This window comes from Gadus morhua, chromosome 14, assembly GCF_902167405.1.
Source record: "Gadus morhua chromosome 14, gadMor3.0, whole genome shotgun sequence".
Taxonomy (NCBI): domain Eukaryota; kingdom Metazoa; phylum Chordata; class Actinopteri; order Gadiformes; family Gadidae; genus Gadus; species Gadus morhua.
Genome location: NC_044061.1, coordinates 13,668,131 through 13,685,605, shown reverse-complemented (window position 1 = coordinate 13,685,605; position 17,475 = coordinate 13,668,131). Strand labels below are relative to the sequence as shown.

Genomic DNA, 17,475 nt, shown 5'->3' with positions numbered 1-17,475 from the left:
AAGTTAATGAAGTACGTCTTATCAGACTCTTAAGTGTCTATAGAGCGAAAGTTTAGAATAGTGATGTTTAGGATCATTCTGTGAACCCACTTTAATGTGAGGGATGATATAATTTAAATCAATTATAATATAATGTTATATATGTATTTGAGGTTCAATCACAACTGGCTTGAGTTATATTACCTTACACACTAGGTAATTATATAGGCTTATATATATATATAGAGAGAGAGAGAGAGAGAGAGAGAGAGAGAGAGAGAGAGAGAGAGAGAGAGAGAGAGAGAGAGAGAGAGAGAGAGAGTATAATAGGTAATGATACAGCAGACATACTCATGCAGTGTTTATTTTACTTAGTTGCTGTTTTCATATCTAAATATATTTAATCGGAATATGCCCGTAATGTGATCATCACATTGGATTTTAATATAAACACATGACTTGTAAAAAAAAAATCCTGTCCACCAAAATAACCAAAAGATTGACGTTATTGATTGCAAATAATTATCATAATTTCCCAGCAGCTATTGAAGCCTCAGATACATTTTTTTAATTTAATACGAAATGACATGCAACGTGAATGATTAATGCCATATCATACACATGCTATATCCATCTATAGCCTATTTCCCCAGCACCTTTGGTTGTGAATAAAATAAGATAAGATAAATATGTGTTGGTATGAAACGGGTTGATATTATTCATGATATCAGTGGTAACATGACGACAGGTCAGACCCTCACAGTTAAATATTTTTTTGACTAAATGGCGGATTTATTAAACAAATAAGTTTCCCTCGTGTCTGAGCCGCGCGTGATTGAAGGGGACCCTCAGTCAACAGTCCCATGACCCCTCCCGGTGGAAACTGGATTACCGGGCAAATATACCGGGAGATGAGAGGACATCTGAGGATTCACTCACACACACACACACGCACACAAACACACACACACAGTACACACCAGTTTGACATTTCCATTCAAAGGCCAACCTTCTCCCGCGGTGTATACGTGTGTGTGTGTGTGTGTGTGTTTTAGTGTGTGTGTGTGTGTGTGTGTGTGTGTGTGTGTGTGTGTGTGTGTGTGTGTGTGTGTGTGTGTGTGTGTGTGTGTGTGTGTGTGTTTTCCGTCTCACTGTTGGGCTAGAGGAAGCAACGCACACAAAGAAAATATCTGTTATAAACACCAATAAATAATAAGGTGTTTTTGTTTTGTTTGTGTATTTCTGCTTTTACTGTCAGCGTTGTCATCGTAAGATCATCTTTTGGCACCCTTAATATCTGGGATCAGATCCCGCTCTTGTGGTTTCTTAGTAGGTTGCTATCTAGGCAGTTAGTCAGTAAGTTGATCAGTTTGTTTGTCTATCAGTCAGTTAATGAGTGAGTGAGCCAGTCAGTCAGTTATGGTTAGTTGCATCTCCACTATAACAGGCTGCAGATTCATTTCTGCTCCCGGTGGTCGACACAAGCCCCCACTGGTCTGAGATAGAACCGAGAACCAAACCTGTCCCGCGGCAGAGTAGGGCCTCTTATATGAGTGGCGTCATTACAATAATACATAATTGAATGAAATTATTTTTAATTCATTGTATTATTCTGTAATACTATTATTTTTCAGGATCGATTTAAAAATATATATTATGCGAGGTTAACAGGAGACCACTTTATATGTCGCTTTTCTCCGTTATCTGAACATGAGCTCTGAGGAGGTTTGCTGTCTTTCCATCGGTCTGAATGTCAGTCTACCTGTCTGTCTACCTGTCTGTCTCTCTGCCTGTCTGTCTGCCTGTGCCTGATAAATGGCGGCAGGCAGATGGGAACCTCCGTCTCCCCTGCGGCCATCCCTACATCAACACACATCCAATATATTATATTATTCTATGCTAAATATATTAAATACATTCCCACATATAGGATGTGCTACTTCAGCAGGGCCCTAAGCAGAGAGCTCCCCAGAGATATTGGATAGCCCATATGGGCGCCATAGCATCTAGAGAGAGAGAGAGAGAGAGAGAGAGAGAGAGAGAGAGAGAGAGAGAGAGAGAGAGAGAGAGAGAGAGAGAGAGAGAGAGAGAGAGAGAGAGAGAGAGAGAGAGAGAGAGAGAGAGAGAGAGAGAGAGAGAGAGAGAGAGAGAGAGAGAGAGAGAGAGAGAGAGAGAGAGAGAGAGAGAGAGAGAGAGAGAGAGAGAGAGAGAGAGAGAGAGAGAGAGAGAGAGAGACATCATAAATGGATAGATTTAGATATAGTGGACCTGCAGGTTTTTAATACTGCATCAATCTATTCTAGACGGAGCCTTTGGTGCTGAAATATCACCAGTTGATCTACTTTAAAATAGCCCTATAGCCTATACATTATGTACATTATAGTAGGCTATATCTATGAATAATATACAACTATGGGCCTACATGTTTTGATTTTGTTGCCTAATTCGTGTGAATACTAAACTTTCATACAATGTTTGATTAATCAACATTTTAAAGAGCAAGAAAAAATATATATATACAAACTCTATTTTAAAATATTGTAAAATACTCTAAAAGGTTTTAGAAATCACAACATTTTTTGTTTACTCTTACATGGCTAAAATTATGCCTACAATTATGCCACCGATTACAATTGGCATCCAACATTGTAAAATGTATTTACAAAAAAATTAAATGTATATTATCCTTCAAGTGCTTCTGTAAATCAAAAAGATCTGTCGGCCACATGAGACTACAGACGTAACATTTTACTCACGTCCTCCTCCTCCTCCTCCTCCTCCTCCTCCTCCTCCTCCTCCTCGTCACCAGGAGAAAAGCAATAAAACCACCTCCTCCTCCGAGCTGTCTGAAATATTACATTCTATCCACTCTGCCTGATTAATATTAAATAAATGTATTAATATTGATATGGACCTTTAACGATTAATGTTGCATTGTCTGCTTTTACAAAGACAACAGGCAAAGAAACATATAGGCCCATAAAAATAATATTCGCTAGCCTGTATTTCTTTGTCATTGCATTATTTTTTTTAAATGATTAGACATTATTATTAGAAGCCATATGCATATTCAAATTGTTGACGGGTCAATCAAGTTGAATACACGCACCTCTGTTTAGTCTAGTTTAGGTTCATAGACATATGAATTATGGCACATGCCTTGAAATGTAATATTTATGAAAGTATGTCTTAAACGTTTAATATAAACGTAACATCTCATTAATCCACATTAAAAAAAAGTTGTTTAAATGTAGTTTCAATAATTGTGGAGGACCAAAATACTGTCTTCAGTCAACATAAAAGCCTGTAATAACTATCAGAGTATTTTTAACCAGTATCTCGCAAATCGTATTTTTTTAATTATTCAAATAATTTAACAGATAAAAGGTCTAACCAACACAGGGATTAAGGCAGATACATTTTTTGGTTGTCCTATATCGTGTAAAAATGTTTTATTATCAAAGCCTTATTATTGGAATGATAATAATAAACGGATACAGGCTCTGCAGGATAACATTCATAATTTGTACGAGGGCAGTTAACTTCTCTGTCATGAATTCAGCCGAATGCTTCAGCAACGTTATAAATCCCATTTAGTGACAATCCACATACAAAAACAACACGATAAAACAATAAAAAAAAAATAAGGCTACGATTTGTGAAATGTCGACGTCTGCCTGATTTTCTACATTTATTTTATATAAATAAGTATTATGTACCTTGCAGATCCATAGGTCTACATTAATGACATTCGTGTGCATCAGGACCATTTCACATCCCAACTTCAGCAAAACATTTAGATAAAATAAGCACATAAAATCAAATATATCTTAAAGAATAAACAGCAGAAAGCATCAAAGTCAGGAATACATGTTGGATTCATTTATTTATGAGAAGACTTCATGAGAACACTTCCCGGATTAGTTTGGCTGACAGAGGAGAGGGAGAGAGAGAGAGAGGTGAGGAAGGGGAGAAGGAAGACGTGAAAAGAGGTGAGGAGGAAGAGGAAGAGGAAGAGGAGGAGGCGCACGTGGCCGCAGCTTGTAAACATGTTTGTGCACAAAGTAGAGTTGGTTTTACTGAACAATCAACACGCAGACATCATTGAGGTGAAAACATTTAAAACTCCTTCATTCTGGTGCACCCGGGGAGCATCTTAATGCATAGTGTTTGCACGGCAAACTGAACACACCAATAAAAACCTTCCGTTCCCCTATCCATTTATAAGTAGGCCTTGTCATTATCATGAACCATTATCAATAATCTTTTGCAGGATCCACATTACTGTCGTGCTTCTGAAACGTTTTACTTTTTAGGTGAAAGCCAAATCACGTCGCTAGAAAAAAAGGCCCGACCATAAATTATTTCCAAACGAAGGACATTAGGCCTACTTCTGTAGAAGTGATAAAGTGATATTATTTTTTATATACAAAACCATTTCGCAATAACGATTCAATTTCTGTGCAAGTTCAAAATAATAAATCTATATATAGGCTAGCCTATGTGGTCGTTGTCTGTCAGTTTGTTCTCCATGCAGGCCCACAAACGTTGTTCATGTACAGCCATCGGTTTCGCAACTTAATTTGAATTTACACAAACCTCTAAAAGCATAACAAACGAACGGATGAATAAATGAACAGCCTCATAAATAATTCAACAACAACAACAACGACAAGAATAAAAAAACAGCAACGGAACACAGAACAACAATGAATGAGGTAAATTGTTAATGGCTATAAACTTCAGATCATGAGAGGGGAAATACTTTACCTCTCTCCTCTTGTCCGCTGCTATTCCCATATTCACATTCACCAATAACGTGAAAATAAAGCAGATGTATGCAGATATATATGAAGATATATCCCCATAGATCCAGATAAACCAGACAGAACGGACATCTCTAAAGCCCATTGGACGCCACATTGTCAAAATTGGTCGGAGATAAAAGACTGAACGTGGTGTGAAATTGTTCCTTGGTCCCCAAATTCAGTCTCCCAGAAAAAACTCCAAAACTCCGTCAGTGCGCAGCGGAGAACTTTAAGCGTTTCTGTTTCTGTCTCTGGTTGCAGAACCAGACCCGCACCACGTTCTTCTTCAGGTCCAGCTTCTCCGCGATCGCCGCGATCTTCTCCGACGAAGGCCTTGGCTGGACGGCGAAGTACGCCTCCAGAGACCGCTTCTCTGGGGCAGCGATCGACGTCCTCTTCCGCTTCTTCTCCCCGCCGTTAAAAATGTCCGGTTTGCTCATCTTCTCCCGCTGGGCGCCCTCCGCCTCCTCGAGCCAGGCCTGCAGGATAGGCTTCAGCGCGATCATGTTGTTGTGGGACAGCGTGAGCGACTCGAAGCGGCAAATGGTGCTCTGGCTGAGCGACCCAACGCCCGGGATCTTCAGGTTGGCCAGCGCGCCCCCCACGTCCGCCTGGGTCACGCCCAGCTTGATCCTCCGTTGCTTGAAGCGCTCTGCGAAGGCCTCCAGCTCCCGCGGGTCCGTGTCCGACTCGTTGATGGATGGAAGTCCGTTATTACCCAGGCCACCGCCGTGATGTCCCGGGAGGAGGCCGTGGTGGTGATGGGTGAGGGGGGAGCTCATGCTCATAGCGGCCTGGTGGTGAGACAGGTGAGTCAAGCCGTGCATGTGGGAGTGTGCGTGGGCCGAGGAAGAGAGCAGACCCCCACCTCCTCCACCTCCTCCACCTCCACCTCCACCACCTCCGCCACCACCGGACCCGTCGTGCCCGCCGCTCATGAGCGCGAGAGAGGGCGAGCTGAGGTGGTCCATGATGTCCGGCGGGGGGTCGAGGTGGTTCGGGTGGTGGTGGTGATGGTGGTGGTGGTGGTGGTGGGCCAGCGGCACGGTGGAGTTGGAGGAGCACGGGACAGTGTTCATGGTGTGGTAGGTTGCGTCCGGTTTGAAGGGATGCGTCTTGCCCTGCGACACGGCGATGTCCACGGCCGCGAGAGCCTCCGCGCGAGCCAGCAGCGTCTCATCTAGACTGGCGAAGATGTTACTCTGCAGCTACGGGGACCGAGAGATCAGAGGCGGGACCGGCACCGGAGAGAGGACCGAGAGAGCAGATGGGAAGGACCGGTACCAGAGAGAGGACCGAGAGAGTAGAGGAAGATAATAAATAGAGCAGGAATTAGCAGAATAAGAGAGAGAGAGACGAGAGAGTGGGGTGGTGGGGATAGGGATGGGGGGCGTCAGAATAAAAGAAAAACATTAATAAATGTTTCTGACAGCCGGGAGCTTTGATAACCCACAACACGCAGCGGGATTAGTACCCGACTCATCAGCATTAAAACAGAAAACTGCACGAGCGGACCTCAGAGGAAGCATGCTCTCAGAAACATCACAGCGCTCGGAGTTCATGAAGAAAACATGAAGCGCGTCTCGGAGCCTCGGAGCGCGCCGCTACTTTTACGAGCGCGGGAAGAGACGCAGAGAGAGCAGAATAACTTTGTTCGGATACCATATGAAGTTCTTACCTGCGGGGTCTGTAGGCACGCCCTGCGGATGGCCTCGGAGCTGGAATGCAGGGTGGTGTACTTGTGCTCCGGGAGCGACGGGTGCATCCCGAAGTGCGTCTGCTTGCTGTTCATGGACATCATCTTGGCGCGGGCTTCTCCAAACTAAAGCGCGCGGGAAGAAGGGGGAGAACGAGCTGCTCGCGCTAAGGAGGATATCACCATAGAGACGCAGCGGTCCTCCTCCTCCTCCTCTGATTGAGTGTTGTGGTGGTGGTGGTGTGTAGCTGGCAATAGTGGGAGGAGATGATGTGAGATGCCTGCAGTCTCTCACACACACTGACCCGGTCCCGCGACACGCTCCTACACCTGAGCCCCTCATCTCGTCATGCCTCGGCTTGGTTCTCGCGAGATTTTGCGGGCTGCATGAAGAACAGACAAGCCACAGCAGGGCGGCCAGTAGAGCAGCGTTCTACGATAAATGGCTTCAGTCTTTTGGTCACTTGACACTTTATACCAAAAAAATGTTTTCGTTGCATAATGAGGTCCGCTATCAAGGAGACCTAAACAAAGACGGTAAATAGCATCACATTACTCTATTTATTTACCATGTTAGTAAGATACATAATTTTTTTTATAAGATTAGATCAGATAAATATTAATGTGTATTACACTTTTTTATTATTATTAATGAATGCACGCAGCAGCAGGCGGTAAAGCATGTGTGTGCGTGTGTGCTGACACCCCTACCTCATCATAAAGCATAACACTAATTAAATACTCAAGCTGAACCTTGCTGAAATGAATCCCAATAAAAGTACACTTCATTTATTCAAACCACAACGGTCAAACGATTACATTTCCATGGAGTGCATAAAGGTATTTGAATATAAAACACGCATGGCAAATCTGCATAATAAATACTGCACTTAGTGAAGCCTGTAATGTTTTGTGTCACGTCACTTAGAAATATTATGGCCTTCCCCGAAATACTATTACATCCTCTAGCGTGTTCTTCCCTTAGAAATAGTATTCAAATTAGACTAACCTTTAGTTTGGACCTACAGAGCAGTCAAACGAACAAAGCCTTATATTCCTCCATTGGCCAGGTCGGGCAATTCATAAAATCCTTTTGTTTAGACATCCAAAGTAGTCAAACTGTCATATCCTTTAGATCTGCGCTCCTTGGGCTGGAGCAGTCAATCTAATGCATCCCAGTTAGTCACCCTAGGCCAGGGTTAGAATAACCTTTGGTTTAAACTTTAGACGTCACAAGGGTCAAACTATCACATCTTCTAAATCCGCCCTCCTTGGATCGGAGGACTCAATCCAACACATGCTTTAGTTGACCCCTCCGTAGGCCAGAGTATTCATACACATCCTTTAATTTATTCTTTATAGGCTGAGGATTTAAACTCAAATCCGCTTTAGTTTAGACAATTTAATACTTCTAAGAGCAGTTAACTCGCTCTACGACTATTAAACAACCTTACATAAAAGAAAGTGGGCCACACAAAAGCAGACATGCATGGAATTTGGGTCAAAAGTATTTAATGCAACAATTTCAGGCTCAAGTTTTATCATAATGATTACAGAGCACAAATAGTGTTAAGTTATTTTGTTAAACTAACACATCAAATATTCTGAACGTTTAAAAGACATAATTATGAAACTATTCCAGGACTAAAACAGTGGAAACAAACATATTTCCAACTATCATCATACAAAATACCTTCCGATTTAGAATGAGCTCACTGCTCATGTTTGTATCAGTAACTCTTGTTAACTCTCACTCTCACTAGGAAGTATCTCCCAACTGTGGGCCAACAATCACAACACTCGCAAAATATACTCAAAAGTTAGCATTGGCGATTAACAATAGCCAAAAGGCCAAAAAAACAGAACATCAGAACATCAATACAACGTTCCATTTCTTAACAGAGAATTCAAACTGTGCACAAGGTACCAACTAAACCAGCAGCCCAAGTACACCAGAACCATAAGCATGTCACCTGGTTGAGATGAAAGTGAGAAATGACTATCCTACAGTCAGACCATGAGAGTTCCTTTGTTTGAGAATGGGAGTGATTTCTACTACCCACAGCAGATTAGGAGATCAGGGAGAATTTTGGTCTGGCAAGTTACATCTGGACCGCAGATCTGAATTACTCTTTTTGAGGTTGGAGTTGCAGTTCTACCATGCCACTGTGACTTTGGCGTGGTGAACTCTTCGTGATGGGGCTGTGATGTCCACAGAAGCTTTGAGTCGGACTCCACCTTAGTGAAGGAATTGGCTCAAGATATCATGCCTGTGGTAATTGGTGCAGAACTGGAAGAAATATGAGAGGAAGTCCCAACAAGGAATCCCCAATAGGGTACCGGACATCTGATCTTTAATACCGGGAGAGTGAGTCCACTCATTGGGCGCCGCGGTAGTTACTCAATAATAGTTGGTCAGTAAAGCAAGAAGAACATTCCTTGTCGGTTAGCCAAATCGATCTGAATACCATAATCAGGAACATGACCAAACTAACCATGCTCTTATGAAACAAAAACAGCAACGACTCAAAACTTTCACACAAACTTTGAAAGTTTTGTGGGGCTGTTAGTGTTGAAGGGACTGTGGGACTTCCTCTTCGTCGACTGACCGATGAACAGCTGCCGGTCCCAGCCAGAGGCAGAGGAAGGGGATGGACTATTGTGTGGAAGGATAGCTGGGTCATCAGAACCAGTTACAGGACCATCCAACGATGGGTCAAAGAGGATGTCAAAGGACAGCTCATCAGTCTGAGAGAGCCCTTCGCCCTCGACTACGATTGGAACAGGGGCCCCACCCGGCCAACTACACCCTAGACTAGCTGCAATACCCTGGAGTACGCCTACCCTCTCAGACCCCAGACCAATGGCTCTACCAAAACCAAGAGTGCTGTCTCCACCCTGGGCTCCCCCCGCCTTACCAGACCAAAGACTATCTGCTCTACCAGACTCGAGACTAGTAGCTGGTCTTGGGCCATCCTGGTCAGCATCGCCTCCCCCAGCAGCCCTCTCCCCGACAGACCTGGCCTTGCCTAGAGTGTCTGGTGCACAGAAAGATGGATCACATTTGCTTGCGTCGATTGATGCCGCAGAGGCAGCCTCTGGTTTGGGTTTTGAAACGAGAGTGGTGTCTAGATCTGCAGCAGGTGAGGCACCCTGGGAGAACCGTGATCCTTGGCTACAGGAGCTATCGCTGTCCCACATCATACAGTCCAACTCGGAGACCTTGCTGCGGTATGCAGCGTCCATGGAGGACTCGCTGGAGCTGTGGGAGCCGCCCGGCTTCACCTGAGCAGCGGCAGAGGGGGCGTCTCCAACCATCTGGGAGTCCTCACTGATTGGTCCAACACTGGGAGGATCATCAGGTTTGGGTCCCTGCCATGCACACCAGAAAGGGCTCTTGGAGATCTCGGCTTTAGTACTTGCAGCGAGGCGTTTGGGAAGGTTTGGAGAGCAGCTTTCCGTTGGCGAGGCCGTGCTTCTCACCTTCTCAAGAGGATCTTCAAAGCTGAGCTTCCTCAGTGAGGTCCCCGACTTTATTGCTGCTTTCCCGCCAACGATAGTCGGACTCTTCAGAGACAAGGAGCAGAACGCTGACGAGGGGGTGGAGGGCTGCAGCTTTGGAGGTGTTCCATAAAAATTGGCTGCCGTGAATCCCATCATCTTCTCGCCATCGGATCTCCCGGGAGAAGCCGGGAAATTCGAGCTTTGACCTTCAGTGGTCAGAGTTTGACCTTCAGGGTTGCTGCAGATGGATTGCCTCTCTGTGTCGCTCAGACTCCTTGTCATCATGACCAGTTTTTGCTTCTCCGCCTGGTTACCTGGTGCCCCCCAGAGGCTTGGAGGACTGCCCTCGTCGCCCCGGAGCCGGGCCTGCAGACATTCGATGGTCTTGTCGCTCTGCTCAAGAGCCTTGTTCAGCTGCTTCATCTTCCACTCGTTCTGCTGAATGGTTGCTTCCAGAGCAGCAACCGTGTAGCGGCTGAACCTGGCAAGAGATCATTGGATGCGGTTAAAAATAGACAATTATTTGATCCACATTTTTATGGATCAAGTTTAGTTAAACTCCGGAATGGCTTTTGGGTCAGGGTCCAGACAAAATACAATATATATAAGATTACCCAGGTACCTTAATTTGAAATGATGCGTTTTATCAATCCCAGATGGGAGACGTTGGTGTAATAGCAGAAAGTACCGGACCGTGATAGAAATAAGACATTTAAATCATAGCAATACAGTACAGAACATTTCTGTTAAGAGATTAATTCAAGTGTGCATGTACATGTTTACAAACATTATATTTTGTATTTTATGTTTATTTTTAATTAATAAAAAAATATATTTATATATTTTCTGTCTATGTAATAGCGATCACAATGTAAAATGCAATTATTTAGTAACAAATATTATTGAAAGGCAATCGATTTCACATATATAATGACTATACATGTAAAAATACTTTTTACATGCATGACATCTGAATGAAATACAGAATATTTAGTAAAAACGAAATGATATCGATACAAACACACCTGGTATACATTACAAGAACTGTGTGGCAACTTTTTTGATAAACACAATAATCAGTTTAACAGTTAAAAAGTATTTAGGATCCGACGGGTTATTTACAAGTTCAAAGACAAAAAGATCTTAATGTCAATCATTGGCAGCCCCGCTTTTGAAATTCAATTTAAAAGGGTAATATAAAAACATTTTTTTGAAATCAATGAAAAATTCAGAGCTTGTACTGTGATGAATGAGAAAGTGATGGCACATAGCTAGCATCTTAATAGCCTCCGTTGCCATTGTCAGAATCACCAAAATGGACTTTGAATTACCTCTTAGCTCAGAGAGCAACTAAAGTACCTCTCATCCCAACGCCCTCATAAAACTATCTATCGATCACCATGACAAACCGAGCAGCAAGACAAAGAAAATGGTCTCACAAATTGCTTTTGAAACTACGATTAAAAGGTAACGATACACTGGGGTGAGTTTTGTCTTCCGAGCATGGACCCACAAAACCCGAACGCACGCACGCACACACACACTAATGAAGTGTTCTGGCCACAGAAATCTAAGCAGACATGGCAAAATCTCCACCTAACAAATGTAATTGTAACCAAGTAAAACATGAACTGACATGATCAAAATGAGACATTTAGACTTTTAGGAACATAACATTGACTGTGCCGTTGTGGGGACCTAAAACCATCTCTACAACAAACTAGTGGACTATAATCCATCCAATTTTCTCTCCCTCAGGCACGACTAGAACATAACACAGCCCTGTCACTTTGGCCCAGACTGGACCAGTGCCATGTTAAGAGAAAATAAATGTGTGCCCCGTGAAGCGCACCCTGCCGGAAGGTTTCTATGTGTGGTCCCATACCAGAAGGGCCCTGAAACACCCTGATGGTCTTCCACTGTATTATCCTAACTTACTTCAGCACACCTATTTGGACTATCTTCTACAAGGAGGAGCTGTTAAAAATTAATGTATCATTTTCGGATAATTTTTTTTGCAGATGCGCTGTTGAATGATGGCACAGAGCCCAACTGAGGAGGAGTTTAAAGATGTGTTTGGGCCAGTCCAGTGTCACTTAAGAAAAAGAAAATCTACTGGATTTATGCGCCGTCGAGAAAAAAAAGGGTACAACCTCAGCCATATTGCTGGGCCCCTCATTGCTGACTGTTCATGATTTTACTTTGCAGAATCATGAGTTAATATTTCTGCTATAAACAGACTAATTATTTATGAAGGAGCAGCCTAAATTTGGATTCACCTTTAAAGTGACAATATTTATAATAACTATATTTATATAAATAGATCAGCATGGAAGAGTATAATCAGGATTTGCCTGGCATTTCAAAGGTCAACAAGCCCAAATAATTAGTATGCTTATCTATATTTCTTTAATAAATAATAAATAAAATGTATATAGCGCTTAATATGGTACTTTAAGACGCTTATGTCTTACGCTTTTCTTTGCTTATGTATAGCCACTGAAGACAACTGATATGTATCTTTTTGAAATTACAATACTATATTTTTATAATGTTGCTATGATTATTCTGATATTCTCAACTTTAAAATGAGGATAATATGATATACATTTATAATGAAGATACTATGATATGCATTTATTATGAGGTTACTTTAATATTTATGTTAGTAAAATAGGATATTATAGCCAACACTTATCTGATAGAAGCCTGGCGTGTCTAATGAAGAAAATCGACGCACGTACAAATCCTTGTATTACGACTCAAATCCACCCTTTTAATGACTTATCTGTCTCGGATCAATACCGTCCTATTTAGATGAAAGGAAATAAAAAAAGTCTATCCCTGGCCTGGCTGGAATTAGCACAGTTAACAGCACAACATACCTTGCCATCATGATTGTTGTCTATCTGTTGCCTATACTTTCTGCCCCATCTGCTGTGACTTTGCCTGGAAACCAGTCTATACCATTCTACAATGAGGATACTGTGATATCTATAATGAGGATACTGTGATATCTATAATGAGGATACTATGATATCTGTAATGAGGATACTGCGATATCTATAATGAGGATACTGTGATATCAATAATGAGGATACTGTGATTTCTATAATGAGGATACTGTGATATCTATAATGAGGATGCTGTGATATCTATAATGAGGATACTGTGATATCTATAATGAGGATACTGTGATATCTATAATGAGGATACTGTGATATCTATGATGAGGATTCTAGATCTATTCATAACAATGGTATCTATAATGAGGATGCTATATCTATTCATAATGAGGATAATATGATATCTATGATGAGGACGCTATATCTATTCATAATGAGGATACTATGATATCTATGATGAGGACGCTATACCTATTCATAATGAGGATACTATGATATCTATGATGAGGACGCTATACCTATTCATAATGAGGATACTATGATATCTATGATGAGGACGCTATACCTATTCATAATGAGGTTACTATGATATCTATGATGAGGATGCTATATCTATTCATGATGAGGATACTATGATATCTATGATGAGGACGCTATACCTATTCATAATGAGGATACTATGATATCTATGATGAGGACGCTATACCTATTCATAATGAGGTTACTATGATATCTATGATGAGGATGCTATATCTATTCATAATGAGGATACTATGATATCTATGATGAGGACGCTATACCTATTCATAATGAGGATACTATGATATCTATGATGAGGACGCTATACCTATTCATAATGAGGTTACTATGATATCTATGATGAGGACGCTATACCTATTCATAATGAGGATACTATGATATCTATGATGAGGACGCTATACCTATTCATAATGAGGTTACTATGATATCTATGATGAGGACGCTATACCTATTCATAATGAGGATACTATGATACCTATGATGAGGACGCTATACCTATTCATAATGAGGTTACTATGATATCTATGATGAGGATGCTAAACCTATTCATAGTGAGGTTACTATGATATCTATGATGAGGACGCTATACCTATTCATAATGAGGTTACTATGATATCTATGATGAGGACGCTATACCTATTCATAATGAGGTTACTATGATATCTATGATGAGGACGCTATACCTATTCATAATGAGGTTACTTACTTCTGTGGAGAGCGGCTGGACACCTCTGCTCGGAGGTTCATGTTCTCCTGCACCAAGTCCAAGTTCTGAGACCTCAGCATCTTGTTTGTCTGCGGCGGGGAAATGTAGTGAATTCAAGACTGTTAATAGAGGGCAAATTTACATTTTGTGTAGCGAAACAAAATGTAAAAAAAAAAGAAGCAATTCATCAGGACTTTTTCCTGGATATTTAATTTCACAGACAATGCAGAAAATGGAATATAATGTAATAATTATAATATACAACAGCCCAGAGTGTGACGCGTGTGCTTTGCGAACAGGCTTCTTAAAGAAAACAATTCATATAATGTTATCTAAGGTCACTTCTGTGTCTGTTAAGCACCACCAGCATGTCGGTATTTTCTTAACTTCCTCTTAAAACAGGGAGATCTCAGGAGGAGGAAGAGGAGGGGAAGAGAGAACAGCGGTAGAAAGGAGGAGGGGTGGGCCGTGGGGGTGCTTCTCCAGTTCGACCGTACCTGCTTATGCCTCTCCATGTCCTCCTTCGCCTTGCTGCAGACGTCGGTAGCGTGCTTCAACTCGTGGCCGAGCTGTTGGAGCTCACTGAGATCAGAGCTCCTCTGTTCTGAGGGGCCTGCAGTCGGGTTCGGGTCCTGGGTGCTGCACGCAGCCTCCTGGTGGCTGGGGGCAGGCATCTCTTCCCCAACAATCTGTAGTCTGCTCTTCAACTCCTCGTTCTCCTGAAGCAGCCGATCAATCTCATCCTGTTGGGCGGAGAGATGACAGGGTTAGGGGGGAGTCAGAGGGAAGACTGCAGTCAGTTATTTTGGTTCGGTCGGAGTGAAAATAGCTGTGTTTAATTTATTTATTTGAGAAATACTGAACATTCTGAGGAATTACTTTATTGAGTTATGTTTAAATTTCATAATAAGTAAGTTAGCAGTTACCTTTTGGTGAGTTATTCATAATGTGTCAGAATAATCTGAGTTAAATAGCTTAATTAAACGTCCCTCAATCAATATTCAGCACAATACTTTTCTTTTAGATCTGGGAGCGAGACGATGACCACATTTCAACAACATATTTTTACCAGGATTTTTTTTCTGCATAATGTAAATATGTTAGATTTCTGTGTGGGTGTTTTCTGAGGTGTACCTCATATTCTCGTAGAAGCAGCGCTCCTCTCATCTTCCTCAGTCTCCTGCTGGTCTCTCTGTTCTGGATCTCCTCTCCATCGCTGCCGGCTGAAACACACATCGCATGACACGTTGGTAAGCGGACCAGCAGCGCTCACACACTGCCAGAGTTAAGTTCAACCCAACCCTTCAGGTCCTCAGGGACTACTTACATAACATGTTTGAGCAAAATAGGCCAAGTATAGGCCAGGATATAGCGGACTTATGAGACAATAAATATTGATAAAGGTTATAGCACACCTATCAGTTCTCTGCAGGGGTTGTCTTTGGTGATGGGGACGCGGCACGCGGGACACTGGCTCACGCTCTGCATCCAGGTTTCCATGCAGCTGGAGCAGAACACGTGACAGTTCGGACAGATAACCGGTTGTCGAACCTGCAAAAGGTTGACCGAACATCTCAACCTTGAACATCTCAACATGCAAAATTCTTCAACTTGCAAGATATCTTGTAGCTCTACCAAATGCGTTACGTATATGCAGATAAACATTATGCAAAGATTTGGCCACAACGTTTAAACATTATTAAAGGCTATTTTATAGTTATAGTAAATTATTATTTAAAAGAAGGACCAAAGCAACAACACAACATCGTGGTGAACCTTAAAGGATAATGGAAAAGGAGAACCAAACATTCACTAGATTGGTGATAAGATCACCCCAGAATGATTGCTGTAATAACTAAATGTGTGTTTACCTTTCCCAGACATATCTGGCAGGACATGGGAAGGGTGATGGAAAACGTAGAGGATTTAATATTAATGGCCATGCCTCTTTGTTATCAGACCATACAGTTATGAACCGAACAAAACACACCGCCTGCAGAAATTGAACACAGCGCGCCGGTTCTTCCGGGACTACGGCGAGCAACGAGTAACAAAAACGCTTTTACTTCTGGCTACGGTCGTCACCCGTTGCGTTATGGCGTAATAATTCAGTAGTCACGAATTAGCGCTGCAAATTCTCCACAGTTCATGAAATGTTTTGAGGTGATTAGGAAAGTTTATTTATAATACTCTTTTGAATACAATCTGCTGTTTGTATTTTTTAATTAAAAATAATAATAATAAAAAATATATATATATATATCCCGAAATGTATATTTATCGTCAACAGGCATCGTCTTTCCAAGTGCTTCTTCCGTCTCACAGGAACCTTTACATTCGATGCATCCATGACAAGAACGCGCCATCGGCATGCTAGCTCTAGATTGCTAGCTTTAGCACTAGGTCCTGACCATCACTTCCTTTCAAGGCTACTAGTGAGGGGCAGACCTACTCAGGACCTACTCCTGTCATGGAGTTTCAATGTTTTTGCAAAAATGGCGTCAGTTACCAGGTCCATTGGTAGAACCCGCACCACAAAACATACATTTAATGTGTTACAATTAATAAGGCTATATTTAATGCATTGATTCAGCATCACACCTTTATGCAAGTAGGCTATGTAAGCCCATTAATGATTAATTACAAAAATGTGATTTTGTTGCATTGATTAGTCGTTCTTCTTGTAGCAGACGTCCCAGTTAGAATGGTTTATTCAGCCTGTCAGTGCAGCTGACAGGCTGTCTTGACTCGAGTTACTCATTGACGTCCTCATTCGAGACGATGATTCCCGCTCATTCTTTGGTTGTAGCGCTTCCTATCTTTGAGTGTCTGCACCACCGTAGTGAGCAGACACGTTTCAGAATCTCATGAAGACAGAAAAAGTAAGACAGCGACTACCGGCCATTTTTTCAGTCGGGTTCAGCTCTGATCATTACCCCCCCTCCCTCCCCAACTTTGATTTGCTCTGACATGGGTTGGACCCCCTCCTGATCAGACAGTTTTCCAGCTGACCTGGCCTGGGTCGGGCTAATCACAACCATTTATGTAATATGTGGCTGGGTTGATACAAGACAGAGGAGGGTCCTATGGGAGTACCTATGAGGCCTTTTAATAAAAAAACAAAGATGGCTGTTGCTGATGTGTCACACGTTTTTTGCTCTGATTGGTTATAGGTCTATCCAATTGTGTCCAGAGGAATTTGGGTCTGTAGCCATTGAAAATGCTCCTCGGATATTGAAAAAGGGTCAGCCTGAATGGACTCTGGGGCTGGGTGAGACTGCAAACCTGTTGCACATTGATTGCTCAATGTGCACAGGCTAAACCAGCCATCAGCGC

At 42.2% G+C, this 17,475-nt stretch overlaps 2 protein-coding genes across 2 annotated transcripts; both read right to left on the bottom strand.

Annotated features, from left to right (window-relative positions):
- Positions 1 to 3,846: 3,846 nt before the first annotated feature.
- Positions 3,847 to 6,964, bottom strand: pou4f1 (POU class 4 homeobox 1). Its single transcript, XM_030376051.1, has 2 exons — positions 6,466 to 6,964; positions 3,847 to 5,995 (listed from the first exon to the last, which is right to left on the bottom strand). Exons 1-2 carry the CDS (start codon positions 6,586 to 6,588, stop codon positions 4,997 to 4,999), a joined length of 1,122 nt encoding a protein of 373 aa, XP_030231911.1. The 5' UTR covers positions 6,589 to 6,964; the 3' UTR covers positions 3,847 to 4,996.
- Positions 6,965 to 7,978: 1,014 nt separating this feature from the next.
- Positions 7,979 to 16,168, bottom strand: obi1 (ORC ubiquitin ligase 1). The gene is made up of 6 exons (XM_030377777.1): positions 16,011 to 16,168; positions 15,555 to 15,690; positions 15,274 to 15,362; positions 14,637 to 14,882; positions 14,140 to 14,228; positions 7,979 to 10,468 (listed from the first exon to the last, which is right to left on the bottom strand). The coding sequence occupies exons 1-6, from the start codon at positions 16,080 to 16,082 to the stop codon at positions 9,019 to 9,021; spliced, it is 2,082 nt and encodes a 693-aa protein (XP_030233637.1). The 5' UTR covers positions 16,083 to 16,168; the 3' UTR covers positions 7,979 to 9,018.
- Positions 16,169 to 17,475: the final 1,307 nt, after the last annotated feature.